A 26,859-nucleotide genomic window follows, 5' to 3' on the forward strand; every position below is an offset into this window, starting at 1 on the left:
TTTAAAAGTACTTTGTTTAATTTTAGTAAACCTTTGGGCCGTTGCAGGCGGTAAGAAGTGTTGCTTCAGGCGGTAAATTTTACCGGTTGCCGCCTGATAAGGAGAACACTGCACTGTGGATGACCTGCAATGATGAGTGTGGAAACCCCATTTTCACATTTTAATAAGAACTGTTACATTATCGCATTTTGACATAGTAAAGTTTGCATTATTTTGCATTGAACATACGTGCAACAGTTCTGCTTATAGTGCTTTGCACCTACCTGTCAATCCAAAACTTCAACATCCCCCTGGGCTACCCCCTGGGTGTTTTAACTTTTTAAGTCCGGCATGGTCAAATTCCCATAATTACATAATTCCAATGTTGTGGTCAAATGCCCCAAGGTCACAAAGAAGAAGTGTTTTGCAGATTGTGAATTTGAAAAACAACCATTTCATTTAATTGTGTGTGGGTTATTACTTGAATGTTTTGAACATCTAAATGTAAGTGGCGCTTATATTATTTACCAATGATAATACTGTAAATTATACTTTGAATAATTAAAAATTTAGCTTTTGATGTCCTTGACAAACAAGCCATTCCTTTACAAAGATGTACCTTTACTTTTAAACTTTACAAGAGCGATCGTCTCTATTGAACTTCATGATCATAAGAGGCAGTTAAACTTGTCACTTGAAGTTTAAATTCCCCACCCAACCCAAGCACTCACTGAAGCTGCACAAGACTCAGTAATGATCAGATGCCAGAGGTTTGCCCGGGGGAGTGAACTCAGAAATGTTTGGCACATAAAATGCACATTCCAAATGCCTGCATGCATAATTTTTTTTTGTCCATAGCTGTAGCATTCTTTTGTGTTTTTTCCCTGGGATAACAACAGATAAATTCAGGAGAAACAACAGATGTGTGAAATTCTGGTATCAAAGAAACCTTTAGCAACCTGATCCGAATAAGACAGCGATGTACAGTACACTTTACAGGTATGTGTTCTATAACACTTTCAGTCTTCTCAGATTTGTAGTTTACTTTAATGGAGAATCAACATAATCATACACATTGCAGTTCACATGACAAATAAATTCCTGGTCATCTTTCACACAACTTCATCAACTGCTGGAACACATACAATGTTTAGGACTGTGTATTTACTTTGGATTAGCTGCTTGGTTTTTGTATTTGTGTTTTTTTTGGTAGTATATTTTTCTAAATTGATTTTGTTCAACAGCTCCTCATAGGCCATTTCAATTTACTAATATGCAAACTAGAAAGAGAAGGTTAAAAGTGGTTGCAGACTCAGCTGAAAAAGGTAATTTCTCCTTTTAGGCTATAAATATTGAATATATGTCCCCCAGCCCTCTTATTCGTCACCACTCTATTGCTTAATTCTTACTGAATTATAATTATGATGGTATGTAGTGCATACGATGTATATCCGCCATGAAATATACACCCCTTCAGTACGACAAAATACACAATCATAGCCTGGGACCAGACCCCTTTGTTGGGAAAGAAAATATGCATACTAATCAAGGCTGTGCTCTAAGGAAAATTGAAGGGAGCCCAGTGCTCTGAGCCTGTAAAATCCAGGGTGCCCAGCATATGATTTGTATGAAGAAACTGTGATTTTCTAATCGCCCAAGAACAAAAGTTAGGTGCCAGGGCTCTGCTAGAGCACACCCCTATGGGGTAGAAAAAATCCTGGAGTGAAGCAAGCCAAATGAATGGCTGGGAAAGGAGAAAAAGGGGTGGAGCCTTACAGCCTGTAATGCAGCCAAATGAGATTCTGCTATCATGCTCTGATTGGTCAAATGTCTCAACATTGACAGATTCACAGTATTGATGTCAGATTTCTCTTCACTTGGTTGCCAGTGGTGACAGTCTCCTTGCCTGTTCACCAGTTACACTTGGGATAATTTCTTCTACACCATCTTTATTTCACTTTGCTGAAGGTCACGCTGGTTGGTGAGATAAGGGTAGCAGAACATTTTTGTCTTTGAAAGAGACACCAGCCTAATATATAGATTTAGCCAGGGCTAAAAACGAAGCACTTATTACTAAATTTATAATTTATTCAAACAATAAACTTGTAATCCACAAATCAGTTAACTTTAGGGCACATTCATTTGACTTTTGAGGGAAAGGGTAAGAGTGATTTTAGAGAAAAATAATTTGCAAACAGTCCAAGAGTGAAACAAATCAGGCGCGGATCTACACCGGTTTCCACCGGTCAGATTTTTCGTATAATAAGTTGAAATCTGGAAAATGGTTTGGACGGTCAGTGAATACCTTGTCTGAATTACTCAGAAAACCAGGAAAAGGGACTTTGGGGGGTCAAAATTCCAAAAAATATTCCACGGGAAATACCGTGATGAGGCCTCAGCAACTTCTTGGAAAACAAAATTAGGCCGAATTTTTTGCGTTCAACACGTTTACTGTACAAAATCTTGCCAACAAATTAAATCTGGTGGCATGTAAACCAGCCTTTTATACTTTTTATACATCAAATTTGAGGTGAAGTCAGTACTATGAGACACTGTTTTTATCATACAGACTGCAAATAGAATGCAGGAATGCAGGTTTCACAATTAATTGCAAGACAAATTGTACTCATTCAGTGTTCAGGATGATCGAAGAAAGCGCTTCGACCTCTGCACAGCAAATTATAGAATTGACCACATTATAAAACGTTTTCATGAAGAGAATTCCATAATGTTAGGACTGAACTTTACTCTGTACCTATACTAATCTGCCATTTTCACATCTCCTATAAATAATACACCTTGTTTGTCCCCCAAAATTTTGTATAAGCATTTTCTGTAATTTCTCTTGGGACCAATGAAACACAACCCAGAAGGAATAAAAACCAAAGCTTAGGCAAAGGTTTAGGGGCAAACAAGGTGTATTATATCATGGGAGAGGTGCAAATGGCAAATGTTGTGACTTTTGTTTATTAATTTTAAAACAAAGATGAATTTTATCTTTAGGGTGAAATTCTGAAAAATAAAGAATGTGTCCCCTGTAAACAAGAGCCTCCCTTTGAGTTCTTCCAACCCCATAAAGAGTTTTAGCACCCAGGGCACCAATTCAATTACTGTTATTGCTTATCAATAAAATTAACCTTATACTGGCAAAAGTGGTATTGTGGTTTATTGTGTTAACAGATTTTATGTATAACATTGAAACCATAATGTGGGGCATGGGTTGAGTTTGTTCTTGGTTCTCTGGCCCTTGCTCTGAGAGGTTTTTTTTCTGGATACTTCTGTTTTCCCAACAATTCTAAATTCCAATTCAACATGGAATGTATGAGCACCTGCAAGTTCACAAGTAAACCGATAACATTTACATTTACAGTCATACCCCATTGATCTGTGTTAAAAGGGTGTCTGTTATATTTATAGCAGGTTAGTTTTAAATTTTGAAAAAATTTAAGAGCCTGGGCATGAAAGGGACAAGGAAATCTGTCTGTATAATAATGAGGTGTTCACATCAAGGGGGTGTCCGTAAAGCAAGGTTTTGACTCTCATTACATTAATTTATTAATAATCCTTATTTAGTTATAAGTTACTGTTTTTTTTTCTTGTACTAGGATCCAAGAAAATAAAATCTTCACAGGATTCAACAAACACATCAGAGGATAGTGATGGTAATACACCCCAGCTTACCACTGGTCTCCCATCTTCTTCAAAGAATGTTTCAAACAATTCAAAGAACAAAAGAACCACAGTAAAAAGAAAGACTAACAAGAAAGGAAAGAAAGAAAGAACTGCAACAAGGAATGTTAGGGATCCTCCTGAGCTTAATAAAGTTCCTCCATCCTCTGCTGATATTAAGGCAATTACCAAACCATCAAAAGATGCTGATCTGCCTGTTGATGTTCTGTTACTTACCGTTACAAACTGTGAGTTCTTGGCTTGTTACAGTGAGCTAAAAAACCCCTATAGATGTTGGTTTGATGATCTTGGCTATGTTTACTTTTCTGATGTGGGTGAAAGTCAAGAGGAGTTGAAAGTTGCTTTACTAAGATGTTACAGAAATGGTATTGGTCCCAGTGGTGCTCTTGTATCTGTAAAGAATGCTGCCTCGGTGCTAAGACCCAAAGCGGTTATTTCTGTAGGCACATGTAGTGGCCTGAACCCTGCAAAATCCAAGTTAGGAGATGTTGTTGTGTCTGCCAAATTAGCAACATATGCATCGAAAGTAGTGACCAACAATCAAGAGCAGTCAACTGGCATGAGAAGTCATGTGAGCAAACGCTTTCTGAATGTCATTAAGAATTGCACTGATGGGTGGCAAGCACCTTTGAAGAACCCTGGAGCACAGCAAGTTCAAGTTTATACTGATGCTGAGTTTCTGAGTGGTCCGGAACAAGTCAGAGCTGAGTGGCGGCGTGACCAACTTGCTGAAGCCAATCCTCAGGCAATGGCAATAGAAAATGAAGGAGAAGGTGAGTTCACTTTGTATGCAGCTAGCATTAGCAAGTATATATTGTCAGGACTCTTTTAAACTCTGTAGATGTGTATGTTGCTTTTAACTCAGTGTTTATTTTAAGGCATTGTTCTGACTGTTTGCTTGTTTGATTTTAATAATAATATTTGCTGCAAAGATGTTCCTGCATGCTCCCAATGTATGGGTCATCATTGTCAGTTGTTAGAGCTTTTTCTTCATGCTAATGCAGAGGCTATGGGTTGCAAATTCCCTCTTATCCCTCCCTAGCTGGCTCTCTTTTTTTTCAGGTTAATTTGCATTTGCTTAGATTGCTGTTATAATGTCAGTGATGATATCTGCAAATTAAACACATTGACAAAACATACATGTAGGTGTGGGGAAGGTGCCTTGTGAAACAGAAGGGAGCCCTAAGCAAACCTGGAAGGTAACCATGACAAGCCTGTGAGTGGCACCCTTCAGGCACCATCACACTGAGACCTTCAGTGGAGAAATGCTCATATACTTACCTAAAAACATCCAAAGGGAAGGGAAGGCTGGGAGCAAAAACTGAGCTACATGCAAAGCTACTGCATGCAAAAGCATCATGAGCAAAATGATTGACTTCAGGGAAAGTACTGTAAAATATGCTAAATCCCAAGACTGCCCCATATATAATTAGTAATGGAGACTGCTGGCCAGCGTTGTCTCGTGTTTAGCCTCACCTAAATTACATTTAGCCACATTTAAACCCATTGGCAATAGGTGGGTGTGAGGAAAGTGTATGGTGAAATGGAAGGGAGGGCAATTAAGTTAGCCTTGGAGGTATCAGTGTATTCATGAGAACCCTGGGAGTGGCGCTCACCCAAACCAGTCTACGGATGCTTGAAAAAAAAAAAAAAAAAGGGACCACAAACAGTGGAGTCACAGGACCTGGTTTCCCCAAGGGCATTAAGCACCAACCCCAAACTCACACACAATAAAAGCTGAAGAAAAGCAACTCACCACTGAAGATGAATAGAGGTCCTAATACCTGCCTGAAGCTTGTCCGCCAGAGCAATTTTATAATTGTTTCCTTATGGCAAGCTACACTGTAGTTTGAACAAATATGATATTTGAAACCTGACTGTCTATTAACAGTATATGCCACATTATTTTTTTACAGGAGTATTTACAGCAGCATTTGACTGTCAAATTGAGTGGTTAATTGTGAAAGGAATAACTGATTTTGCGGATGGTTCTCAGTTGGTTTCAGAGAGTTGGTCTTCCTGTGCTAGTGTGATCGCTGCATCTCTCGTTGCACACATTTTGAGTGAACCCTGTGTTTATCATTCATGGCCACATTATCAAGGTATTAATACTTTGCATGTGGTTGATTATTATATAGTTGTAAATTTTCGTTGTCTTTAAACCAGGGTTGATGCCACGGTGAGCTTAACATTACATGACAGTATGGGGTGTGTGTCACGAACACCGGTTAATACAGACAACAGACACTTTTCTGTGTCCTGAGTCACAAACTCTAATACATTATCGTCAACCTCGTTTTACGGACACTGGTTACCTGCGCGCTGCCTATGACTGAATATCTTAGCAGTGAAAACCTAACAGAAAAAGTGTATGACCTTTCAAAGGTTCTGTCTAAAACTCAGTCCACCTGGCCGAGTAGCAAACTAAACCCCGTCAGTGCAAAAAGTAAAGTTGCGTATTCCAATCATTCCACGGCGGGGCTAAAGTGCAGGTCACAGGTCAGGTTACAGGTCACAGGCCACAGGCCACAGGCCAGATCACAGGTCACACACAAAAACAATAGGACACTGGACAAAACTGTTCTTGATTGACATTTTATTATACAAAATTAAAACAAGCCAAGGAACCTCAATTATATTTTTTCTGTTCTGAACTTTACCAAATTCCACACATGAGAAAATATATTCATGTTGATCACACAAGGAGGACTTGCCTTACAGCGTAACCAAAGTTGGTAACGAAGTCACAAAGGTACGCAAAATCACGTGATTTTGTAAGAAAAAACTAATCTCAAAACGAAGGGTTGTCGCGTTGAGAATATTATGACATATTTGTGGATGTTTTGAAAAGCATTCGACGGGAAAACGGAAGAAAAACTTAAGGACAGTCTAAAAATTATTTGACCACTGAAATATGGCAACTTTCTTCAGACTTTCCTCGTCCTAAACTCTTCTTGCCACCAGATCGGTCTTCCATCTGTTTTGAAGATGGCGGTCTGTTGCTCGCGCTTCGTACCAGCCACAAAATGCCTCTGTGTTAAAGTGTAGTCGGCCAAGAACTTCAGACACTGCTATTTGGGCCTCTCGAATAGTTGCTGGACCATATTTCTCGGCTCTTCTCCTAAGAGCTTGCCATTTTCTCACGTTCTGTTGCATAACAGCTTGAAATAACTATGTTGGATTTGCCTCGTGGCCCTTAGGTGGGAGCATTCCGCCATTACAACTTGAATCTTTGACTCTGTAAACTGCTGACGTATCAAAGGATTACAGTGCTGCATGTCAATGACTCGCTCCAAGTTATCTTGGCTACACGGTTTATTTGGAGATGACATTCTAATAACACGACAACACTTCGGTTTCAGTGAAAAACATGTGATTTCGTTACCAAGCTTGGATATACCATGTGATCAGCATGAAAATATTATTCCACGTGTGGAATTTAATATTGTTTAAAGGACAAAAATATCATCAAGGTTCCTTGGCTTATTTTATTTTGTATAGTAAAACGTCAGTCCAGAACAGTTTTGTCCAGTGTCCTATTGTTTTTGGGTGACCTGTGACCTGACCTGTAACCTAACCTGTGGCCTGTGATCTGACCTGTGGCCTGTAACCTGTGACCTGTGACCTGCACTTTAGCCCCGATGCTTTTTTTCTTAAATGTAAGTGAGAGATTTCTCTTTGTTGCAGATTTATCAGAACAGAGCTCTGCCGGCAGATCAAAGGAACAGTTACCAAGTCCCTCAGGTACCAATTTATAGCCCCTGTCCATACGAATCCAGATATGTCATGAAAGATATTAATCATCGTGGATAATGTGTATAAAGGGTTTAGTTTCATCGTTTGTCTCACGATTGTCGCTTTGATATTGATCACGACGTTTCGACCGCACACTGCAGGTCTTCATCAGGCGATAGTGTCGATTTACTGAGTCGAACTATTTGTACCACCTTGATGACTTGATTGTTAGTGATTGGTGTATCACAAACCTCGCTCATGGTTGGTGGGTTTCGATCCAAAGCATTGTTGTCATTGTTGGTATTGTGAGAGGAAGAAACTGGTCCCTCAGCGGTCCGCTGGGGTGGAAACCCCATGTTTGAAACCGCATTTTTTTACGGAGGGTGTAGTTTGCAGGTTGCAGGTTGCAGGTTGCAGGTTGCAGGTCAGTATTTGAAGTACGCGCGAACAGTCAACGCTAAACTGATTTTGTAAAAAAAAAAAAAGCTGTCTTTAAAGCATCACGCAAACCGGAAATATCTATAGTCCCAGGAAATTGTTTTTTGGGAGTTAAATTTGGCAGCCGGAGCCCTATAGATAAAAATTTCTCAACGAATGGTTAAAAAACCGGATGTGGAAATTTTCAACGTGCCGGCTAACCACGGCGTTAGAATTTGATATGTGACACAAGGTCGCGCCGGAAGTGTCACGCTTATAATACTTCCAAAACAGTACACTTTCAAAGGAACAAAATTAAAAGAACTTACCTAGAGAGAGCAACGCACACATTGAGGGGCGGTCGGATGTGATTCATCGCAAGATCGGCAGTAACATCAATATTTTCATTTTGTTCTGTTGAAATTCTCTACTACTAGCCTGCGTGGCAGGCGTTCGAAGGGAAGGGGAAGGGAATTAGGCTACTCCACTACACTCTGCATGTGCTCGACCACGGCAAATCCAACGAGAAGCATACATTCCCGAGGGGGGGGGGGGAGGGGGGCGGGGTGAGGCACTCCCTTATTTGGCCTGTAAGGGTATGTGCCGCTGAACAGGGTATGGTTTTCAAGGTCTCGAGTTTTAAACAGGGTATACAATAATTTTACTATTGAGCATCTTAAACAGGGTGTCTTATTAGACCCGAAGCCTCAAACAGGGTGTGAATTTTAGCGGTGTCCGGTCTGCGTGACGCTGTAAAGACAGTTTTTTTTTTCTCAAAATCACCTTAGCGTCGACCGTTCGCGCTTTTTTCAAATTCTGACCTGCAACCTGCGAATTACGCCCTCCGATTTTTTTACACGAATAGGACGCGGATGAATGAGCGGATTCACTGGTTAAGTGTTGACAAAAGGGCCCCCAAAAATATACGGTTTCATAAAGATCCGAATTCGAGTGGACAGGGCCTTGCCTCTGTTAAGTTGACTTGTCTAATTAGCTGATCTTTCCCTTAACTTATTTGTAAAACGAATAAGGCCCGGTCCAAACGCCGAACATTTCATTAGCCGAACCTAATACACAGAATTAAGTACATGAAAAGTTCGGCGTCTCTATTTTCAATTTGGAACAGCTCAGCCGTTCTTTTCTCTTAGCACATACGGAAATTTCGAAACTTTGGAACGGCTTTGATTCAGACGCCGAACTTTTCTTGTAACGAACCTAATGCATAAACTACACCGTATTATAACGTACCGTATTTCCTCGAATAATAGCCGGGGGGATTATTTCTTTTTTTACACCAAATGGGGAAGATTATTCGAGGGAAGCGATTGTTTCACATCAAATAAACAGAACATGGGCTTTTAAAATGTTCCAAATTTGGTTCCTTGATTAATTTTCAGAGCTTGAATCATCACTGATCAGTTTTGGTGGATCAGATTCCACTTCAACTTGGCGTGGGGAGGATAAAAGAAAGAGAAGATGGTCAGAGGCGTGGGTGGGATTATTCGAGGGAGACGATTAATCGAGGGGCGGCTATTATTCGAAGAAATACGGTATTTTGTAAACAGTTTGCCCGAAATTAGCATTTTTCGCCTTTTAAACTTCGTTTAGCTGCAATTGAGATCGGCGCCTGAATCAGTTCAGCTGCTTTAAGTAATTTGGGTCGGCCTTAATTCGAGTTAGGTTCGGCTCATGAAAAGTTTGGCGTCTGAACCGGTCCTAAGGTCCTCTCCAGGCACCCTTATAGGTTCTGAACAACAGATTTACCTAACAAAACAACAACAACAACAATGTAGCTTTTACAGTCAGATGTAACGTCAATGAACGTGTCAAAAATATTATTTATGACTGATTTTTTTAATACTAATTTGGAAAGGGAGGCCAGCACACGCAATGTAAAAGAGCCTGTTCACAGACCCTCTATTTCCTCTTAAAGTAATTCCCTTGAAAATGATGTACTATCCAGATTTTTTTAGCCTGCGAACGGCAGACGTTTCTTCTCGCGAAAAGTCCCCTAGCGGCGATGAGCGATGAGAAACGTCTGCCGTTCGCAGGTTAAGATTTTTTCAAACTTGACACAAATGTCGGTCATATATAGAGCATTCAAAAACTGCAATAAAAAGATGGGGTGACCGTGCTTGTTTTCGGCCTGTGTACCTGTTATCCTTTTTTTTTTTTTTCCTACTTGCGCGGAAATATTGCAAAAACTATGAATCTCACTAAAGACTTAAGCCAGTTTGTTTGTCTGGGCTATATTTCTCCAGAAGTGAAGTGACCTAAAATAACCCGATCTTGAAAAAAAGGAAGAGAAATGGACAATTTTAACAACCAGGGAATTACCTCAAGAGATCGTCCAGCACGTGTATGGAAATAAAAACCGCAGGGGAGTTATTGCCCGCAAGCGCAAGGGGGTAGGCAGACTTTTCGGTAGCATTTGGAAGTTTTGAATGCAGAGGTTCAGCTGGCGGACTTGCACCGTTCGTACCGCAGGCGCGAAGGTTGAGTGCCGGAGGTACGATCTTTAAGGGGGATCCGAAGACATGTTCGGCCCCAGGAAATTTTTAAAATTGGACTCTCTAAATGCAATTTCCTTCTTTCCCTGGACCGGAAGTGGTTAATCGGTAAAAGAGAAGAAAAGAAAGAGTTTTACAGTTAAAAAAATTATTTCGTGTGATAATTACCGGACGTCACATGTCAAACAATCGGACGTTGAGTCCGGCGTCCGGCCTGAAACGAAACCCATGGTTACGGGTCAGAAAAACAGAAAATTCTTTTCACTTTCTTTTTGTTCTCGCGCTTCAGCTTCGCGCTCTCTCTCACGCGCTGTCAAAAGGTCGAAAAAAAATCAAAGAAAAACTTTCGCCGAAACAAACAGACAAACGTTTGTAAACAGGCTGAATGTGAAATAATTGCAGTATAAAACTTTTGAAATCTGTATCCCAAAAATTGTTCAACTAATCGGTCCTCGCAACCGAAGGTTGTTTAGAAAACCGGTAATCGTAAGCTTAATGCATCCAAAATCCGCACCGGTCTTGCTCCAGTGTTAACATGAGATCAGGTTTTATTTTTATTTCTTAAGAGAGAATCTCCACGCTTAGATATAAATGACCACAAAACTTGTACAATTAACCTCCTACTGCTCAATGCGTTAGACAGGATTTTAGTTTAAAGAGATTTACTTTCTTTACAAACAGATGCTGTAACTGCTTTTTTGGAGTGGAATCAAAATCAGCTGTGCTCATTTTACAACAGTACCGCGAGCCAGTTAATGATTACCCCTTGGGACCGAGATAATACCATGGACATTGATGAGGTGTATGTACAGTTAACACTGCTGAGAGATGACAGAAAACTTGCTGGAACAACAAAAGAAAGGCTTCAAGATTACAGTGAGCTATTCGCAAGCCATGGTCATCATCTAATTCCTAAGAGAATTTTAGTGTATGGGAGGCCTGGAATAGGAAAGTCGACATTGACAAAGAAACTCGCCGTTGACTGGTCACGACGTAATAAAGAAATTCTAAAGAAGTTTGCTGTTGTACTTTTAATCAAGCTCCGGGATGTTTGCAATACGCAAGACTTCTGTGCCATGCTACAAAAGGCGGAGCTGTTGTCCGCAGGTGACCCTATGGTGTTTAGGCAATTGTATGATTACATTCTTTGTAACCAACAGAAAGTCCTACTTATTTTAGACGGTTATGATGAATATAACGCCGAAACATCATCGCCAGTCCATGAGATTTGGAAAGGCAGTCAATTGAGAGATTGCACTCTTCTTGTGACTACCCGACCTCGGAAAAAAGATGAGTTAAGACCAGGAAGTCATGCTCAGTTTGAAATTAATGGGTTTGATCAGTGGCAGGTTAAAAAATTTGCTCTTAAGTTCCTTTGTGACCAAACAAAGGTAGACAAGTTCGCCGCGTTCTTAACAAAGCGCAGCCTCTGGGGTTTAGCAGAAATACCACTTCTTCTGTTGATGTTGGTTCTAAGCTGGGAGGTTTCTGATTATCAAGGACCATCAACATCCCGCGCAGATGTGTATAACAGTTTTTGTCAGACGCTGCTTGATCATGAGACCGCAAAAACCTCAGATGAGACATTTAGAAGCATGGATGAATACAGAGAAGACCTCGTAAAGTTGGGGAAACTTGCCTGGCAGGCACTTTTAAATGACTGTCCTTATTTCAAGCTCAGCAATGTGTCTAAAGACATTCGGTTGTTCCTCGACAAGTTTATCGATTTTGGGTTTCTGCAGACTTCTAATCTTTCAAACTCTCCTCGTCCTGAGGAACTGGCGTTCTTTCTCCATAAATCGGTGCAAGAGTTCCTCGCCGCCTCGTTTTTAGTTCGTGATTTAAAAAATGCCAAGGAATCCTTCAACTGCCTGTCTAAAGTCGACTCATTTGTACGGTTCATGGAGCTATCTGAAGTTTTCAAATTTGTTTCGGAGTTGTCATCAGAAGCTACCGTTGATGTTTTAAGCCATCTGAAGATGATAGGAGAACAAGAAGGTCTGACTGATTACAACTTCTGTGAAAACCCCTCTATTGAGGAGCTCACTGCAGAACAAAGAAAGTTCTATTGTATTGGTACCGATCTTTTCCTTTCTTGCCCTGCTTCAGAGAGGGAAAATGTCTACCCTTCATTTTTGCAATGCGTTAGCGGTCTTATTGTGATAGAGGACGAACAACTGGTTAAAGTTTCCAGCGAACATTGCCTGAGATCAACAAATTTACATAACCCAGATTATGTATTTTTTCTAGAATTGGAATTAGAAGGTTTGGGTGATAAAATGTTTTCTGTTATGTCCGATTTGGACACTGTTTTTGTGACATGTTATGGGGACGTAAAATCCGTCAATAGGTACCACGATCTAAGGTCTGGCGAGTTTTTCGTTGAGAAAGTCGGAGATCGATTTGTGTTCTATTTAACTCGCCTTCAGTTAAACAACCCGCCAAGTCTGAAATTCACTGAACTGCTTACATCATTAATAGCGGCACCTGAGTCCTCTCTTGAAGAGCCTGATCAGAAGTTACAGAATCTTGATGTTTGTAACTCTTTGCAGTTAACGGAGAAAACATCTGACCAGACTCTGACACACTCTCTGTCATATTTGAGAGAGATTTTTATTTGGGGCCCAACAAGTGAACTTGTCAGTTTACTGAATATTCTTCACCATGTGCCTCGACTATCTGAGCTCCATTTAGAGTATGTTGGTATGGGGAATGAAGAGTGTCAATTACTTGCCACTGCTTTAAATTATGTTAATGAGTTACGCTCTCTGGGGTTATCATGTAACCCACTCGGTCACGGTATAAGAGAGCTTGCCAAACATCTTCACAGTGTACCTAATCTGGAAGACCTGTGGTTAAAGTTTACACAGATTGGTGAAGAGGAAGTCACAGCTTTAGCCCGTAGTTTGCAGAATGTGGCTCAGCTGAGTAAAGTTGACTTATCAAACAACCCACTCGGTCACGGGATAAGTGAACTTGCCAAACATCTGCACAGTGTACCTCATCTGAAAAAGCTGAACCTGGAAGATACACAGATGGGTGGAGAGGAAGTCACAGCTTTAGCCCGTAGTTTGCAGAATGTGACTCAGCTGAGTAAACTTGACTTATCAAACAACCCACTCGGTCACGGGATAAGTGAACTTGCCAAACACCTGCCCAGTATACCTCACCTGAAAAAGCTGAACCTGGAAGATACACAGATGGGTGAAGAGGAAGTCACAGCTTTAGCCCGTAGTTTGCAGAATGCGACTCAGCTGAGTAAACTTGACTTATCAAACAACCCACTCGGTCACGGAGTAAGTGAGCTTGCCAAACATCTGCACAGTGTGCCTCATCTGACATGGCTGTACCTGAATAATACACAGATGGGTGAAGGGGAAGTCACAGCTTTAGCCCATGTACTCGTCTACGTACCAGAACTGACGGTCCTTTCGCTTCACAGAAATCCGCTGGGCCGTGGAGTGACTGAACTAATCAATTGTCTCAGAAGTGGTCCTCAGCTTTGTACTCTCCGTCTCGGGGAGGTTCAACTGACAAAAGAAGAGGCCACTGAGCTGTGTACATTAGCAAAGGAAAGGGACCTGATGTACTTGATGTCAGATTATCATGTAAGTTTCTCTTTTGTTATTCATGCGTTATTAATGCTCGTAATACCCAGGAACGTCCTTGTAGACGAAAAGGAACCGCTTTTTCAAAGGCAGTGTGTCGCCATTCTTATCCATACCAAAAAAGACACACTGATTTTTGTAAAAGAAAACTTGTCGAATAGTGGTCCAGTCGTGACAACAATGGCTAATGTATTTTGTCTGTCTTTAGCCGTCCTGCAGGGTGGAATAGATTGCAATCATACTCCATTAACTAGAAATACGTAAATCGCAGGACCTCGCGAAGGACTTGGGGGGAACGGCAAGTAAAGCGGAGAAGAAAATTTGTCAATCAAAAATTGTGAGCTATATACAGAAACATAACAAAACTGTTGTACCTAAAATGAAAACTACATGAAATGAAAAATAAAAAAAGAAGAAAAGAAAAGAAGCGAAGAGAAAAAGTACTGCCTAGATTTGAACTCGGGCCCTTCGGTGTACCGGGCGAAAGCTTTACCACTAGACAACGTGGAACACACACGCAGGATTCCGGAATTTTTATCATAAAAAAACCTTCGAGCCTTATTAAACATGAGTTTAAAGATATTTTTCAGAAGAATGACTGCAGTTTGGACAGTGAAAACCCAACGTAAATGCATTTCATCGCATTTACATGTAGAGAATGGAAGCCCAACAGTCTAGGACGATACGGTACAAACTCGTCTGCGAGCAAAACGTGTTTTGTTACCGCGATGTTCGCTCATATGTTTATAAGGCTAATTATCCAAAATCGCTTTCATTTGCTCTTAAAGAACTTTAGCATTTGAAATTCATTGAGTGATGTTCTCTCTGCTCCGCTGTTTGTTGCTACCATCTCCATTCATCTTTGTTGCTTGCGCCGTCGAATTTCAAGTCGGCGTTCTTCGCTCCAGAGGATTTTTCGGTGTCAAATCTTCCCCTGCGAGGATTGACAATTCGGCGTTCTTGTGTTTGCTGTTCTGTTTGCATGAGAAATGGCTTGAGATTCACCGATAGTAAACATTGTTTTGCAGACGACGAAAACACAGCTCTTCATGAGTGCTTTGGTCATTGATGGGAATTTGAAATTGCTTTCAGTCGAATGTTGCCTAGAAACAAAAATGCGCCGTGACGTCAACTACTGTATGACGTCATGGTAGACACCATGAAAACTGCGACTTTGCAGCTCGCTAGGACCCACGCGCGGTTCACACACTGCGCGCGCGCTTCGCGCGCGACGAGATTATAAACTCACTTCGCTCGGCACTTCGCAAGGAATAATATTACTACGTCAGTGGACAAATATGGATTTCAATATCAAACTCAAATTCTGTTAAAAGACCACTATTTACAGCGGTCTTGCCCAAGCGACTATATAAGACACATACACCATGCATTCATTATCATCTTCGAGACAAGACACACAGGTCTCATCATGGCCTCATTGAACGTGCTCGTCAAATTCCTTCCCTCCTCACCCTTTGGCCTTTCCCCTTGTTTCTTCATTGGCATTCACCGCTTCCTTTCTGCCTCTTGTTTTTCTTTACATCTTCTCAATTTCTTGGGCTATGCTCGCGGTAAGTATCTCATTTTTCAACCTAGGTTTTATAGGTTGCCACGTGTTCAACATTCGATCCGGTCACATACATTTTCAAGGTCAGTATTCTCTGTACTTTTTCCCTTTTGTTTGCAGTATTTTCTTGGTTGTATTCTTTGCTTTGGTTGTATTTATTTTCAGTGCTTTCCTTGTTATTATTTTCCTGCATCCGCTCCCGCGATTTCTGTCTTACAAGGGGGTCTCATTCCCTGTCGGATTACTGGGGCGTAAGACTGCTATCCCTCGAGCCGCGACTTTTCCTACATATTGTCCTCACAGTACCACTTTATCTTTCATGCTGCAATTCCCTAGTTTCAGCATTTCCTTCCCATGGATCCCGTGAGTGGTACATTCGCCGGCTTCGGTTTTCTCTCCAACCTTATTGAGCGGCTCTAGCGGGATAGCAGTCAGTTCTTGTTCAGTTCTTGCAGTATGTCCGCGGTTTCTTATTTCCGTATGCGGGGTTTTCAGTTTTTTTGCTTCATATACCTTTTTTGTCCTACGCTGTTTAGTCTTCGTGCTTCCTAGTTTTATTCATGCAAATTCAGAGTCAGAATTTGTTTTACTAGCATGCTGCTATTCCCGTTGGGTTTTTGAGGTACGTGTTACTATAAATGGCTTCATTCTCATGTCTCAGCTATTGTTTGGCTCATGCTTTCGTTGTTGTTTTTAGCAAAATCCACAGGTTTTGTTCTATATAAATGTGTTTGTGGCTCCAGAGCAGAAGTTGTTTTGCGTCCAATTTTTGTTACCTAACTCTGTCGAGCATGTGTTGTAACCAGGGGCTTAATTTAGCTAAATTTTTCACGCCCTGGTCTTGTTTTCACTATGTTTTGTGGCTCAAGAGCAGAAGTTGTTTTACGGCAATTTTTGTTACCTGACTCTGTCGAGCGTGTGTTAGAACCAGGGGTTTAATTTCGCTAAAATTTTCACGCCCTGGTCTTGTTTACACTGTGTTTTGTGGCTCCAGAGCAGAAGTTGTTTTGCGGCAATTTTTGTTAACTGACTCTGTTGAGCGTGTGTTTTGAACCAGGGGTTTAATTTCGCTAAAATTTTCACGCCCTGGTCTTGTTTACACTGTGTTTTGTGGCTACAGAGCAGAAGTTGTTTTGCTGCAATTTTTGTTACCTGACTCTGTCGAGCGTGTGTCAGAACCAGGGGCTTCATTTCTATAAACTTTATTACGCCCTGGTCTTTTTTTTTTTACAATTTGTTTTGAGAATTGTGCCTCCAGAGCAGAAGTCGTTTCGCGGCAATTTGTGTTACCTGACTCTGTCGAGCGTTTTATTTAGTTATGGGGGCTAATTTGTACTAAATTTATTGCTCCTTGGTCTTGTTAATATGTTTTGTGACTCCAGAGCAGACGTTGTTTCGCGGCAATTTTGTTTCCTGTCTCTGTCGAGCGTCTTTCTTTAGTGTGGGTATTAAGGCTGGGGTTTTGAGTTTGGGTGTGTGGGGTCTTGTCTTCCTGTTGGTACTAGTGCGATGTCTCGGAAAGTATTATTCGTACGTTGGCCGCCAGATTTCTCCATCACTTAGCACAGGAGCGCGGGCAAGATTGATGTAAATAGGATACTATTTAAATTTTGACATTTCGCAAGTTGATACTTCGCTGAGCTAATCCCTCAGCAAACGTATTGTTTTATAGGAAACTAAAAAAACGCTGTTTAAAAATTATAAAAACTTCCCGCTATTGTTTATGAACTCAGCGTAAATAATAAGTGTAATAATCTAGAGTAATTCGTAAAAGTGTTTTTAGCTCATTTACTAGGAGCTTTACTTTCCATATGGTAAATACAAGGTTAAGTTAACGACAAGGCTAAAGGAAAAAAAATACATCTAGAATAGGTTTTCCTCAGTGATTGCAACGATCCTGTACCTCAGCTCGATCTGCCATATTTTTCAGTGTAAATTTGCACTGCAGCCAAATGATTGCTCTCTTTCGTCTTCCCCCGACCAAACGTCAGATAAGAATTGCCCACCGTTTACTGTCATTTTTATTCAACGCATCGCTACGCGTCTTCCCGAGATTCAACGTCAAGGAACATGATTAACCGTAACAATACAAGAGCAAGATTTCAATAGTGTTCTATAACCAAGAAGAAACCGCATTTATTTTTTTTTTAAGAAATGGTAAAGAAATCAAAAAAATAAGTCAAAACTTTTTAAAGTGTAATCCACTTCCATCCTGGCCATCTATTAAAGCCAACACAGACACTTATCACTATAATTGCGTTCGAGGTACGAGAACGCAACTCCTAATTTGTGTTGGGTGTTCTGTGCGTTATTGGGTGACCTGTGCAATTAATAAGGGCGGTTTTTTTGAGATTTCATTTTCGTTCGTCGGCGTCGTCGACACACATTTGCCTCGCTTTGAGGCGCTTGCTTAAGTTTTGCCTCACTTTGACGCGCTAACTCATGTGGTGATTCTTGTGTCCTCGGCGTTCATCTTTTAAAGGTTTGGTAAGGGCTGATATTCTCCGTAAAGCGTTCATCTTTTAAAAAGTTTGCTGAATCTTCGTAAAGCGTACATCGATCTGTGATGGCTGAATCGTCCAAAGCGTTCATCTTTCAGGAGTTTGCTGTTAAATTTTACTTTGAATTAAGCCTTCATATTTTTCAGCATGGTTCGTCACTGTCTTTGGAAAATGTCTGCGACTACTGGTGCATGCATCAAACCGGGTTTAGTTCGGCGGCCGTTATGCCACAAAGTAAATTTACCGAGTTGTGTAGCTCGGCGGCCGTTGTGCTACAAAGTAAATCTACCGAGATGTGAAGCTCGGCGGCGCCATTTGACCATGACTTGTGATATTTTCGGCACCGGGCAAACGAACACTTTAACTCTATGTTATTTATTAGGAAAAACTTATAAATCAGCCCACAGTAGCGCCACTCTCGAGTCACTGAAATCAACATGCTCGACCAAATTACTGGAAAAGTTATTGACGTGTGTAGCTCGGCAGCCGATGTGCCACAAAGTAAATCTACCGATATTTGAAGCTCGGCGGCGCCATTTGACTATGACTTGTGATATTTTCGGCACCGGACAAACGAACACTTTAACTCTATGTTATTTATTAGGAAAAACTTATAAATTAGCCCACAGTAGCGCCACTCTCGAGTCACTGAAATCAACATGCTCGACCAAATTACTGGAAAAGTTATTGACGTGAGCCGCACACAGGTTCCATTGATGGCTTTGATAGGGTTAGTGCGAAGTTTGAATTCAGATGTGAAAGCTTTTAAACCATCAAATTCAATGTAATTCAGTTTGTCAACAAGTTGATGATTGGATGCTGTTAAAAATAACAGGGAAAATTATCCGAAGAAATGTTTTTGAAGAAAGAAAAAAAATCCCGGGTGAAGAACTAATCGGCCTTTGAGAAACTGCGCCCTGTAACTCGCGCCGTTTTATTTTAGAACCCCACATCACACCCCCAGAATTTCCATTCTAGCCGGTGCTTGTCTTACCCCCCCCCCCCCCCCCCCCCGCCACCCCCTGGAATTTCCGTAATATTCCAACTTGGTTGGGTACCCCCTGGAAAGAATATTTCTGTCAAAAATGTTAATTGTCTCTGCGATAAAAAGAGAAAAAAAACCTTTATATTTATGTTAATACAGTGTCAAACAATTTCAATTTTGTCTTGTAGAGGTCTTTCTAGTTAATTATTAACGGCAAGTCACTGAGAACCATGGAGGCGGTACGAGGACAATCGTGTTAACTAAACTATTGTACCAGCCGTGAAAAAAGCACTCAGCCTACCAAATCATCGGTGAAAACAATAATTTCTGCTTTGAAACACCGATTAACAGTGAAATAGCTGGTAGCTTGCTCATCAATCTTACTCGGAGCCCTCGGAAAAAAGACTCGAGAGGCCACCCCTCACCCCCTCGGAAATTGTCCCTTTTTGAACCCCCACCCCCTCCCCTCTGAATTTCGGTTGCCCTTCGTGCCGGGTGGGGGGGGGGATGGATGTTTTTTAGTAAAGCGAGGCACACGTTTGCTTAAGTTTCAACCAATGCACTCTACTGTACCGTGTATTTTCAAGCCAACATTTGGCATGTTCTGGTTTGTTTTGCCTTAACTAGTGTTTTTTTAATACTCCACGGAAAATCAGTAGAACGCTTTACTGTAGAGCGGGAGGTCGCGGGTTTGATTACCGTGACTGTACTGATACTACGGAGGACTTCCTTATACAGAGGTTTGTTGTATCGAGGTTCCACTGTTCTTCCGCGCAAAATACATTTACAATTAAGTTAAGTAGAGTAATAAAATAAGGCGGACTGGCGAAGCTTTCGATTATTTCATCGCATTCGCTACTTTGCACAAAGAGTCTCTTTACTTTTTTTGACCAGTTGCAGCCTCTCAATTCTTCCGCGGGGTGCGAGAAGACCAGGACAAAACGTAACCTGCGATCAGGCGAGCCTTCTTTCCTTTTGTTTGGAGGCAAGGGGAAAAGGACTTTCTCCGAAAAAGAAAACGCCTGATCGCAGGTTAGAAAAAACGAGGAATTCCTCTGTTTCATTCTAGAAAGACGGTTACACGTGTGCGTTTCGTTAAAGTAATGACTTTTTCAATTACGCTGATTATTTTCGAAAAACGATCATGGCTACCATTTTCACGATCATTAACGAACTAACTCTACGTTACTTTTAATCCGTTGCTGTTTGTCTTCTTTATTAGACCAGGTATCGCCCATTTCACCTACTTACAGATGCAGAATTACAAGAAAAGGGAGTCACATTTGATGAAGAGTGAAAAATGGAACCCTGCTTACCACACCAAAAGCGCGAGGAGACCTGGACACTAAATGAACCACTACCACCTGTGCGACAGTCATTTAGGTATCCCTGTATCTACAATATGCCTTTGGTATCCCCCTAATTTTGGTATCACCCTAATCTGAGGAGTTTCCCGCCTTTTTGGGTCTCCCTGATTTAAGTATCCCCATATTTTAAAACCCTGCGCTCAAATCCTTGGTGATGTGGGTGAAAACACTGATCCTATGTCTGATGAAAACCAACCGGTTCTAAAACCGCCGAATTTTTTTTTATAATGGTCTTTTTATTGTTTTCGTTGCGATGTACTTGAAAATAGCCGAATTGAATTGAGTTGTTGATGTTTTGTTTCTTAACCATTGAACCCCAGCTCACAGAGGCTATTACGAGAACCGGCGATCACAACGATCGCGTAAGACAAACTTTAAACAGTCACACGGGGTCATTTTATTTGCCGGAATTCCTGTCCGAGATACAAACTACTGCGAGTAGCTTGAGTGTCAGGCATGATCCGGGCGGGCACGGTGTTTGCACGGTTCACGCTTGCTACCCAAGGTACGCTGCGAAGAATAGTGCCTTCGAAACATCAACCCAAATCACAAGGGATTTTGGTATGCCGGTAGGGTACTAGGGGATACCCATAACACTCACCTTAAATAATAGAAAAACCACATTACGAGGGATTTAAATACGGAGGTACCCAAAACACGGGGATACCCAAATTACGTTGGAGTAGATCAAGAGATTTATGTACTTCTTAGCGTAAACACTACAAGCGCCGCCTAACCAGCATGGGTCAAACCACGAGTCCATCAACCTCAAGAGTCCATCACTCATGTGAGCCCTGGGTCACTACGTGTCACATGTTCAGGGTTTTTCATCCAATGAGAGCAGAGTACAATTTCCGGCAATGGCGCATAAGATCAACGAATTGTCAGCCGAAGAGGGTTCGCTGTGTTCATTTGTTTGAAGAAACGTTCAAGTAAGGACCAGTGAGGCTTCGACACCAACTCCCGTCCTAGATCGTACAATCGTTTTTGGACAAAGTGAATTCCGGGGAAAAAGAAATCTAAAAATAAGCGGAACGCCCAAGTAACGCACTCTGACGTTTACTGGATACCAGCCGGCCGGGGGGGGGGGGGGGGGGGTGACTCCAATATAATAGGGACGAGAATGCTCGTCGGAAAATTAGAATTGAAGCGCTAAAGAAGACTGTACTTCAACAAAGTTTGGTGGTGTTTGGCTTTTTTATTGAGAGATTTCTTTACGCACAGCTCTAAGAGAATGAATACATCTTGCCGTAACGGATATCTGTATGGGAAAAATTGGCTTTTTGTCCTGGCCACTCCAAGTGAGATGAAAATTCCCAATTCCTACCCCTAAGCAAAACGACAAGCATCCCGTCACTTTTAAGTGGGGGTCTCCCCCGGGGACGCTGCAAAAGAAGAAGTGGGTTCCTGGTTTGTTACTACACTTAGAAGTGCTTAGATTTATTTTCTTATCAAGCTTTCTACACCGAAAACTTACTCGACTAAACTCATGAAAAGTTAAACTTTACTGTTTCCGTTATTATGGTTCAAAACTCAATGATGCATAGTTTTTAGGCTCGTGCTAGCTATGCTGTGAAGTGTTTGCAGCAACAACCGACGATATGATTTAAAACGCGCGACGAAAACGACGTCCCTAGGGTACCCATAGTGAGTCTCCTCTTGTATTACCTGGTGCAGTTGACTGTTCATTAGCAGTGACTAAAAACAGTCCAGTGTGACGTCCCCTGGGTACCCATAGTGAGGCTTACCCTTGTATTACCTGGTGCAGTTGACTGTTCATTAGCAGTGACTAATAAAAGTCCAGTGTGATGTCCCCAGGGTACCCATGATGAGTCTTACCCTTGTATCACCTGGTGCAGTTGACTGTTCATTAGCAGTGACTAATAACAGTCCAGTGTGACGTCCCTAGGGTACCCATAGTGAGTGTTACCCTTGTATTACCTGGTGCAGTTGACTGTTCATTAGCAGTGACTAATAACAGTCTAGTGTGTTTGGTGATATTGCTCTCGTCTTCCCTTTTGTAAGCCGTTTCACCAAGACAATATGCAGTCTTCCATGTGCAGAGCAGTTTTAACAGTCTCTACGAAAATTTGAATTCCTTGAACTCGCAAAAAAATCGGTATTGCACAATATCATTAACATGAGCTTGTGAGAACGATTTTAGGAACTGTTTATTAGCAATGACTAATATAGCCTGAATTTGTTGATATTTCTATAGTCGTACGGTTTGTTGATCTGTCTCGCGAGGACAGCATACACGCTTTCAAGTACAGAGTGGTTTTATCTATAACAGTGTCAGGAAAATTGGATTATAAGAACTGGCAAACAAAATAGCCTTGTAACATACGACGAACTTGCGGTTTAAGCTGTACATAATTTACGTATATACGGTGACGTATTCAAAATGCTATATTTTAAATACTGTTAGCTTTTTCAAGTGATGCAGACGAGATTACATCTTCTACCCGCAATAGATTCGCAAGAATGTAAAACTACCGTAGCTTTCTGAATTCAGATTCAGATTCAGAGTAAATTTGTTGCTTGTACTGTTCACTAGCAGTGACTAATAACAGTCAAGCGCGTTTATTTTTATATTAATGCTGAATTACTTAGCTGTGGCAATATTTAGAATGCATCTAGATGGAGCGTATGTTTCACTCAGTTTTATGAAATGAGCTGGCGCACAACTCAGCATTGTGAAACTGAATATGGTGAATATGAGCCTTAAACTATACGTCATTTACGTATATGCAGTGATGTATTTTTACTAACAATGTTAGTTATTGTAGCTGATGCAGACAAAGTTTTTCCTATCTGCAATTTTAGATAGTCTTATTTAAAAAAAAATTAAGATCGCTATCTGCATTCAGATCTGTGTTTGTAAATTTGCCTTGCTGTTTATTAGCAGTGACTAATAACAGTTCAGTGTGTTTACTCCGATTGTACAACATACAGTTATGAATTTATAATACTACCATGTAAAAATTTATTATAAAAAATAGTCGCTCGCTGTGTTCAGATCCAGGTGTAGAGTAAATTTGTTGCATGAACTGTTTGTTAGTAGTGTTTAATAACAGTTCAGTGTGTTTAGCAATATGATTCCGATCACAGATTTTGTCGCCGTAAAGTTAATTCACTGGAGCAAGTGAAGAGTAAGCTTCTTACTTTTAACAAAAACGTAATTTCCATAATCTGACAAACAAATCAGGATTGTCGATTCAATGAGCATGAACTTTTAACTGTTTATCATCACATACATATTATATAGTGATGTATCATGATACAAGGATTTAAATTTAGTTTGTGTAAGTGATACAGCTGGGATAATTCCTACCTGTCGGTTTACTGAATATTTCTTAAGTAATGAAGAATGCTTTATGGATTCAGATCCAGGCTCAGAATAAATTTGTTGATGCACTGTTGATTAGCAGTGCCTAATAACAGTTCAGTCTTTTAGCGAAATTACTCCGATCGTTCATTTTGTTATTATAGCTGATTCACTAGCTGGGTAATATTAATGCATTTAAATGCAGGGCAAGTTTTTCAGGCTATTTTCGCATCATACTGGATAGATTGTCGTGCCGACACCAAAGCTCTCCGGTATATGTGACTTTCCACTTTAGAGATCCTGTCCGCGCGGCGCAACATCGCTCCGTTACTGAAATCGCGCCGAAATCACCGTTCTTATGCGTGAACTAAAGTCTTATCCGGTATGGTTTGGTGCCGGCACAACAGCTATCCGGTAGAGTGAGAACAGTGCACGAGAGACATGCCTTGCTCAAAGGTGCAAGTTAATTTTAATTGATAAACAATCAGCTCTGCAAATATGATGTACATCATTTAGGTATGTGTAGTGATGTATTTACCAAATTAGATTTAGTTTTATTGTTAACTGGGGTTAGTTTTTGCAGCTTATACAGATGAGATTTTCCCCATCTGCATTTTAAAATAATATTTTAAACATTTAAGATCGCTCTCTAGATTCAGTTCCAGGTCAGTTAATTTGTTGCATGAACTGTTCATTAGCAGTGACTAATAACAGTTACTCCGGGTGCACATTTCTTTTAACCTAAATTACAAAGAGAGCAGAATAGAGCGATTTAATCAGGTTCCACCAAAATAAAGATTCCTTGAACTGGCAAACAAACCAGCATTGTATAATACGGTGAACCTGCAGTTTAACACAGGTCACGAAAGCGTTGTATGAGAAATTGTATGGGAAACAAAACCTGGAACGAATACGTTAGATTAGACTACGAGCAGTCCCTCCTTTTTCTTGGTCTATCGCGCAAAACGCGCGAAACTCGCAAATGACCACGCTTCGCCGCTCGACACTCGCGCGCGCGTGCACTCCTCTCCCTAAATCTGAAGAAAAAGAGAGATTGCTCGCAGTCTAACGTTAGATAAACTAAGAGAAGTAACTTTTCTTAATAAAGTAATAGTGGAGCTACATGGTGTTGTTTTTTCCTTGTCTGTTAGGTCTGCGCGTAAATTAAGAATGCACGATATAGAATATGGTAGGAGGCAGAGTGGCCGCGCGCTTTTAGAGCGCTGGACTTGTAATCCGGATTCCCCAAGGCGAGTCCAATTCCCGCCCTGACCGCTGCCGAAATTTAATTCTCGGTAGTCCCAAATTTAAATTCTCGGCAATAATTGTAAAATAACCATCTGGTTTGCCTTATACTAGTTGGGATTCTTACCGACTCCTTAACCACATTTTGGTTCCATTTGATTAGTTGTTTCATTATCCCTGTAAAGCCTCATAAGGGGATAGGATGATGAATTTTTTTAAAACAATCGGGCAAACAGTTTTCACTTAATTCTGAATTGGTCGTTAAGTTTTCTCAGAGGGAAATAATAGGCTCCATTAATACGATACCTGCTTTGTTTCAACTCTTCGTTCTCATGCAGGACTAGGGCTTTTCCTTTTCCCGGAAAATAGGATTGTGAATGTATTCGGCAGCACGAAGTATTAATTGAGGACAGTGTGTTTCCGTCTCCTATTCGATATGGGTCCGACATTATTCAGTACATGGTCATCTGAGCTACTCGAAGGTCTAGCAGTTTTCAATAGCTTCCACTTCAGTTGAGACCCTGATTATTGGTCCGTCCCTGGGAATTATAGCTCTGACTGTGTTGTAGGTAATTTGTGAAGAAAAATAAGAGGGTCGTCTAGTACAACACAAGGAGAACCAGGACCCGATCATGTATTGAGCTATGACTTCAGGCATATATGCGCACCTCTCATTTGACTTCTTTACATTAATTTTGTTTTCTAAACCTTTTCTAGCTTGCGTGGCAAGCGTTGGAAAGGAAAAGGGGGTAAATGAAGGCGCGTAAAAACGCCTCAGCCGTTTCTGATTGCCTTTAATCATCCCCCGATGCCGGAATTCTTCATAAGTAGCTGGTGCTGGTCACATAGAGCGTTTTCACATGGCCTCACATATCATTAATCGTAGTCCGTAGTCCTTATTTTATACCCAGTCCGCAGTCCGACGTCTTACACCCAGTCCGTTTTATACCTAGTCCGGCCGTAATTTTATACCCAGTCTGCAGTTCATGTTTTATACTGACCGCCCAACAAACAGTTTACCACTCTTATTTCAACTCCTCTGGTTTGTCTAAGGTTGGCGATTTTTTGAGGAGTTGAATTCTGAAAGACTATATCTAAGTTCACCTGAAAGACAAAGAACTGAAGAAAATCGTTGTCTTATGTTCCCGTCTTCTATAAAACGTGAAATTAAAACGTTTCACGTCATAGACGTGTAACGACGGCAAATGTTGAAAAAAGCGTGATGCACGTGCAGAGTTGTTGTTTTGCCAATTTAAACCTATTGCTTTTTTGCCGTCCTCGTTGCCGTCGCCGTTGCTGAAGCTCCCTAGCTAGGGCTAATTAAAACTGCGGCGGGCAGGAGGAGACCACAGAGCTCCTTAATCTGGGTTGGAGAGTATGCTACAAGGAAGTTGCAAATTTGGGCCTAAACTCAGGTTATGCTTTTAGGCTTTTGCCGCAGATTAGATGGTCCCAGCGATAGTCCCCAGGCTTGTAGTCACGTGGTCTGAGCTGGGGAGAGGGTGCGGGCTTACATGCACAGCGGCTGAGGACTGCCATGCGCATTGATTAAATTTGAAGTAGGCGGAAATTCTTGAAATTTCGACGCCACGCAGTTCCAATAATCCTGGCAATCATGGGTTGAATTTATTTTCTTATCAAGCGTTTTCTTATGTAGCCTAAACGAAAAGAAATAAGGATTGGGACCGCTCAGCTGTTTCAACATTGTCTTTTCGATTTCTTTTAAGCCAGTGCTGAGGTAAGCCAACATTTCCGTACACTCTTAGCTAAACTTACATATAAGCTTAAGCGTACATACATAAAACGATTTTTCAGAAGATTCTCCCTTTTGTAATGAAAAGATCCGTGTTGGGTATTGTTAACGGAATTTTCTTGGAGGAAATCATTTTCTTTATCACATACATGTATAAAGTGTGTAGCGATGTTT

At 41.0% G+C, this 26,859-nt stretch overlaps 3 protein-coding genes across 4 annotated transcripts in view; all 3 read left to right on the plus strand.

Moving 5' to 3' along the window:
* Nucleotides 1–26,859, plus strand: part of LOC140924635 (NLR family CARD domain-containing protein 4-like) — a 388,290-nt gene that overhangs the window by 46,234 nt on the left and 315,197 nt on the right. The gene's annotated exons all lie outside the window — the stretch shown is intronic.
* The window catches only part of LOC140925039 (NLR family CARD domain-containing protein 4-like), a 93,805-nt gene that overhangs the window by 42,134 nt on the left and 24,812 nt on the right, over nucleotides 1–26,859 (plus strand). The window lies entirely within an intron of this gene.
* Nucleotides 911–21,431, plus strand: LOC140924900 (NLR family CARD domain-containing protein 4-like). The gene is made up of 7 exons (XM_073374889.1): nucleotides 911–978; nucleotides 1,224–1,304; nucleotides 3,585–4,442; nucleotides 5,586–5,771; nucleotides 7,357–7,413; nucleotides 11,013–13,939; nucleotides 20,215–21,431. Exons 2-7 carry the CDS (start codon nucleotides 1,253–1,255, stop codon nucleotides 20,287–20,289), a joined length of 4,155 nt encoding a protein of 1,384 aa, XP_073230990.1. The 5' UTR covers nucleotides 911–978; nucleotides 1,224–1,252; the 3' UTR covers nucleotides 20,290–21,431.

This window comes from Porites lutea, chromosome 14 (assembly GCF_958299795.1).
Source record: "Porites lutea chromosome 14, jaPorLute2.1, whole genome shotgun sequence".
Classification (NCBI taxonomy): Eukaryota; Metazoa; Cnidaria; class Anthozoa; order Scleractinia; family Poritidae; genus Porites; species Porites lutea.

What these genes read in the sequence shown, in the direction of transcription:
- LOC140924900 (XM_073374889.1), top strand. Translation starts at nt 1,253, where the DNA reads ATGCAAACTAGAAAGAGAAGGTTAAAAGTGGTTGCAGACTCAGCTGAA. An exon ending in AATAGAAAATGAAGGAGAAG is followed by an intron (nt 4,443 to 5,585) that starts GTGAGTTCACTT and finishes ATTTTTTTACAG; the next exon opens with GAGTATTTACAGCAGCATTT. An exon ending in ACTTGATGTCAGATTATCAT is followed by an intron (nt 13,940 to 20,214) that starts GTAAGTTTCTCT and finishes CTTCTTTATTAG; the next exon opens with ACCAGGTATCGCCCATTTCA.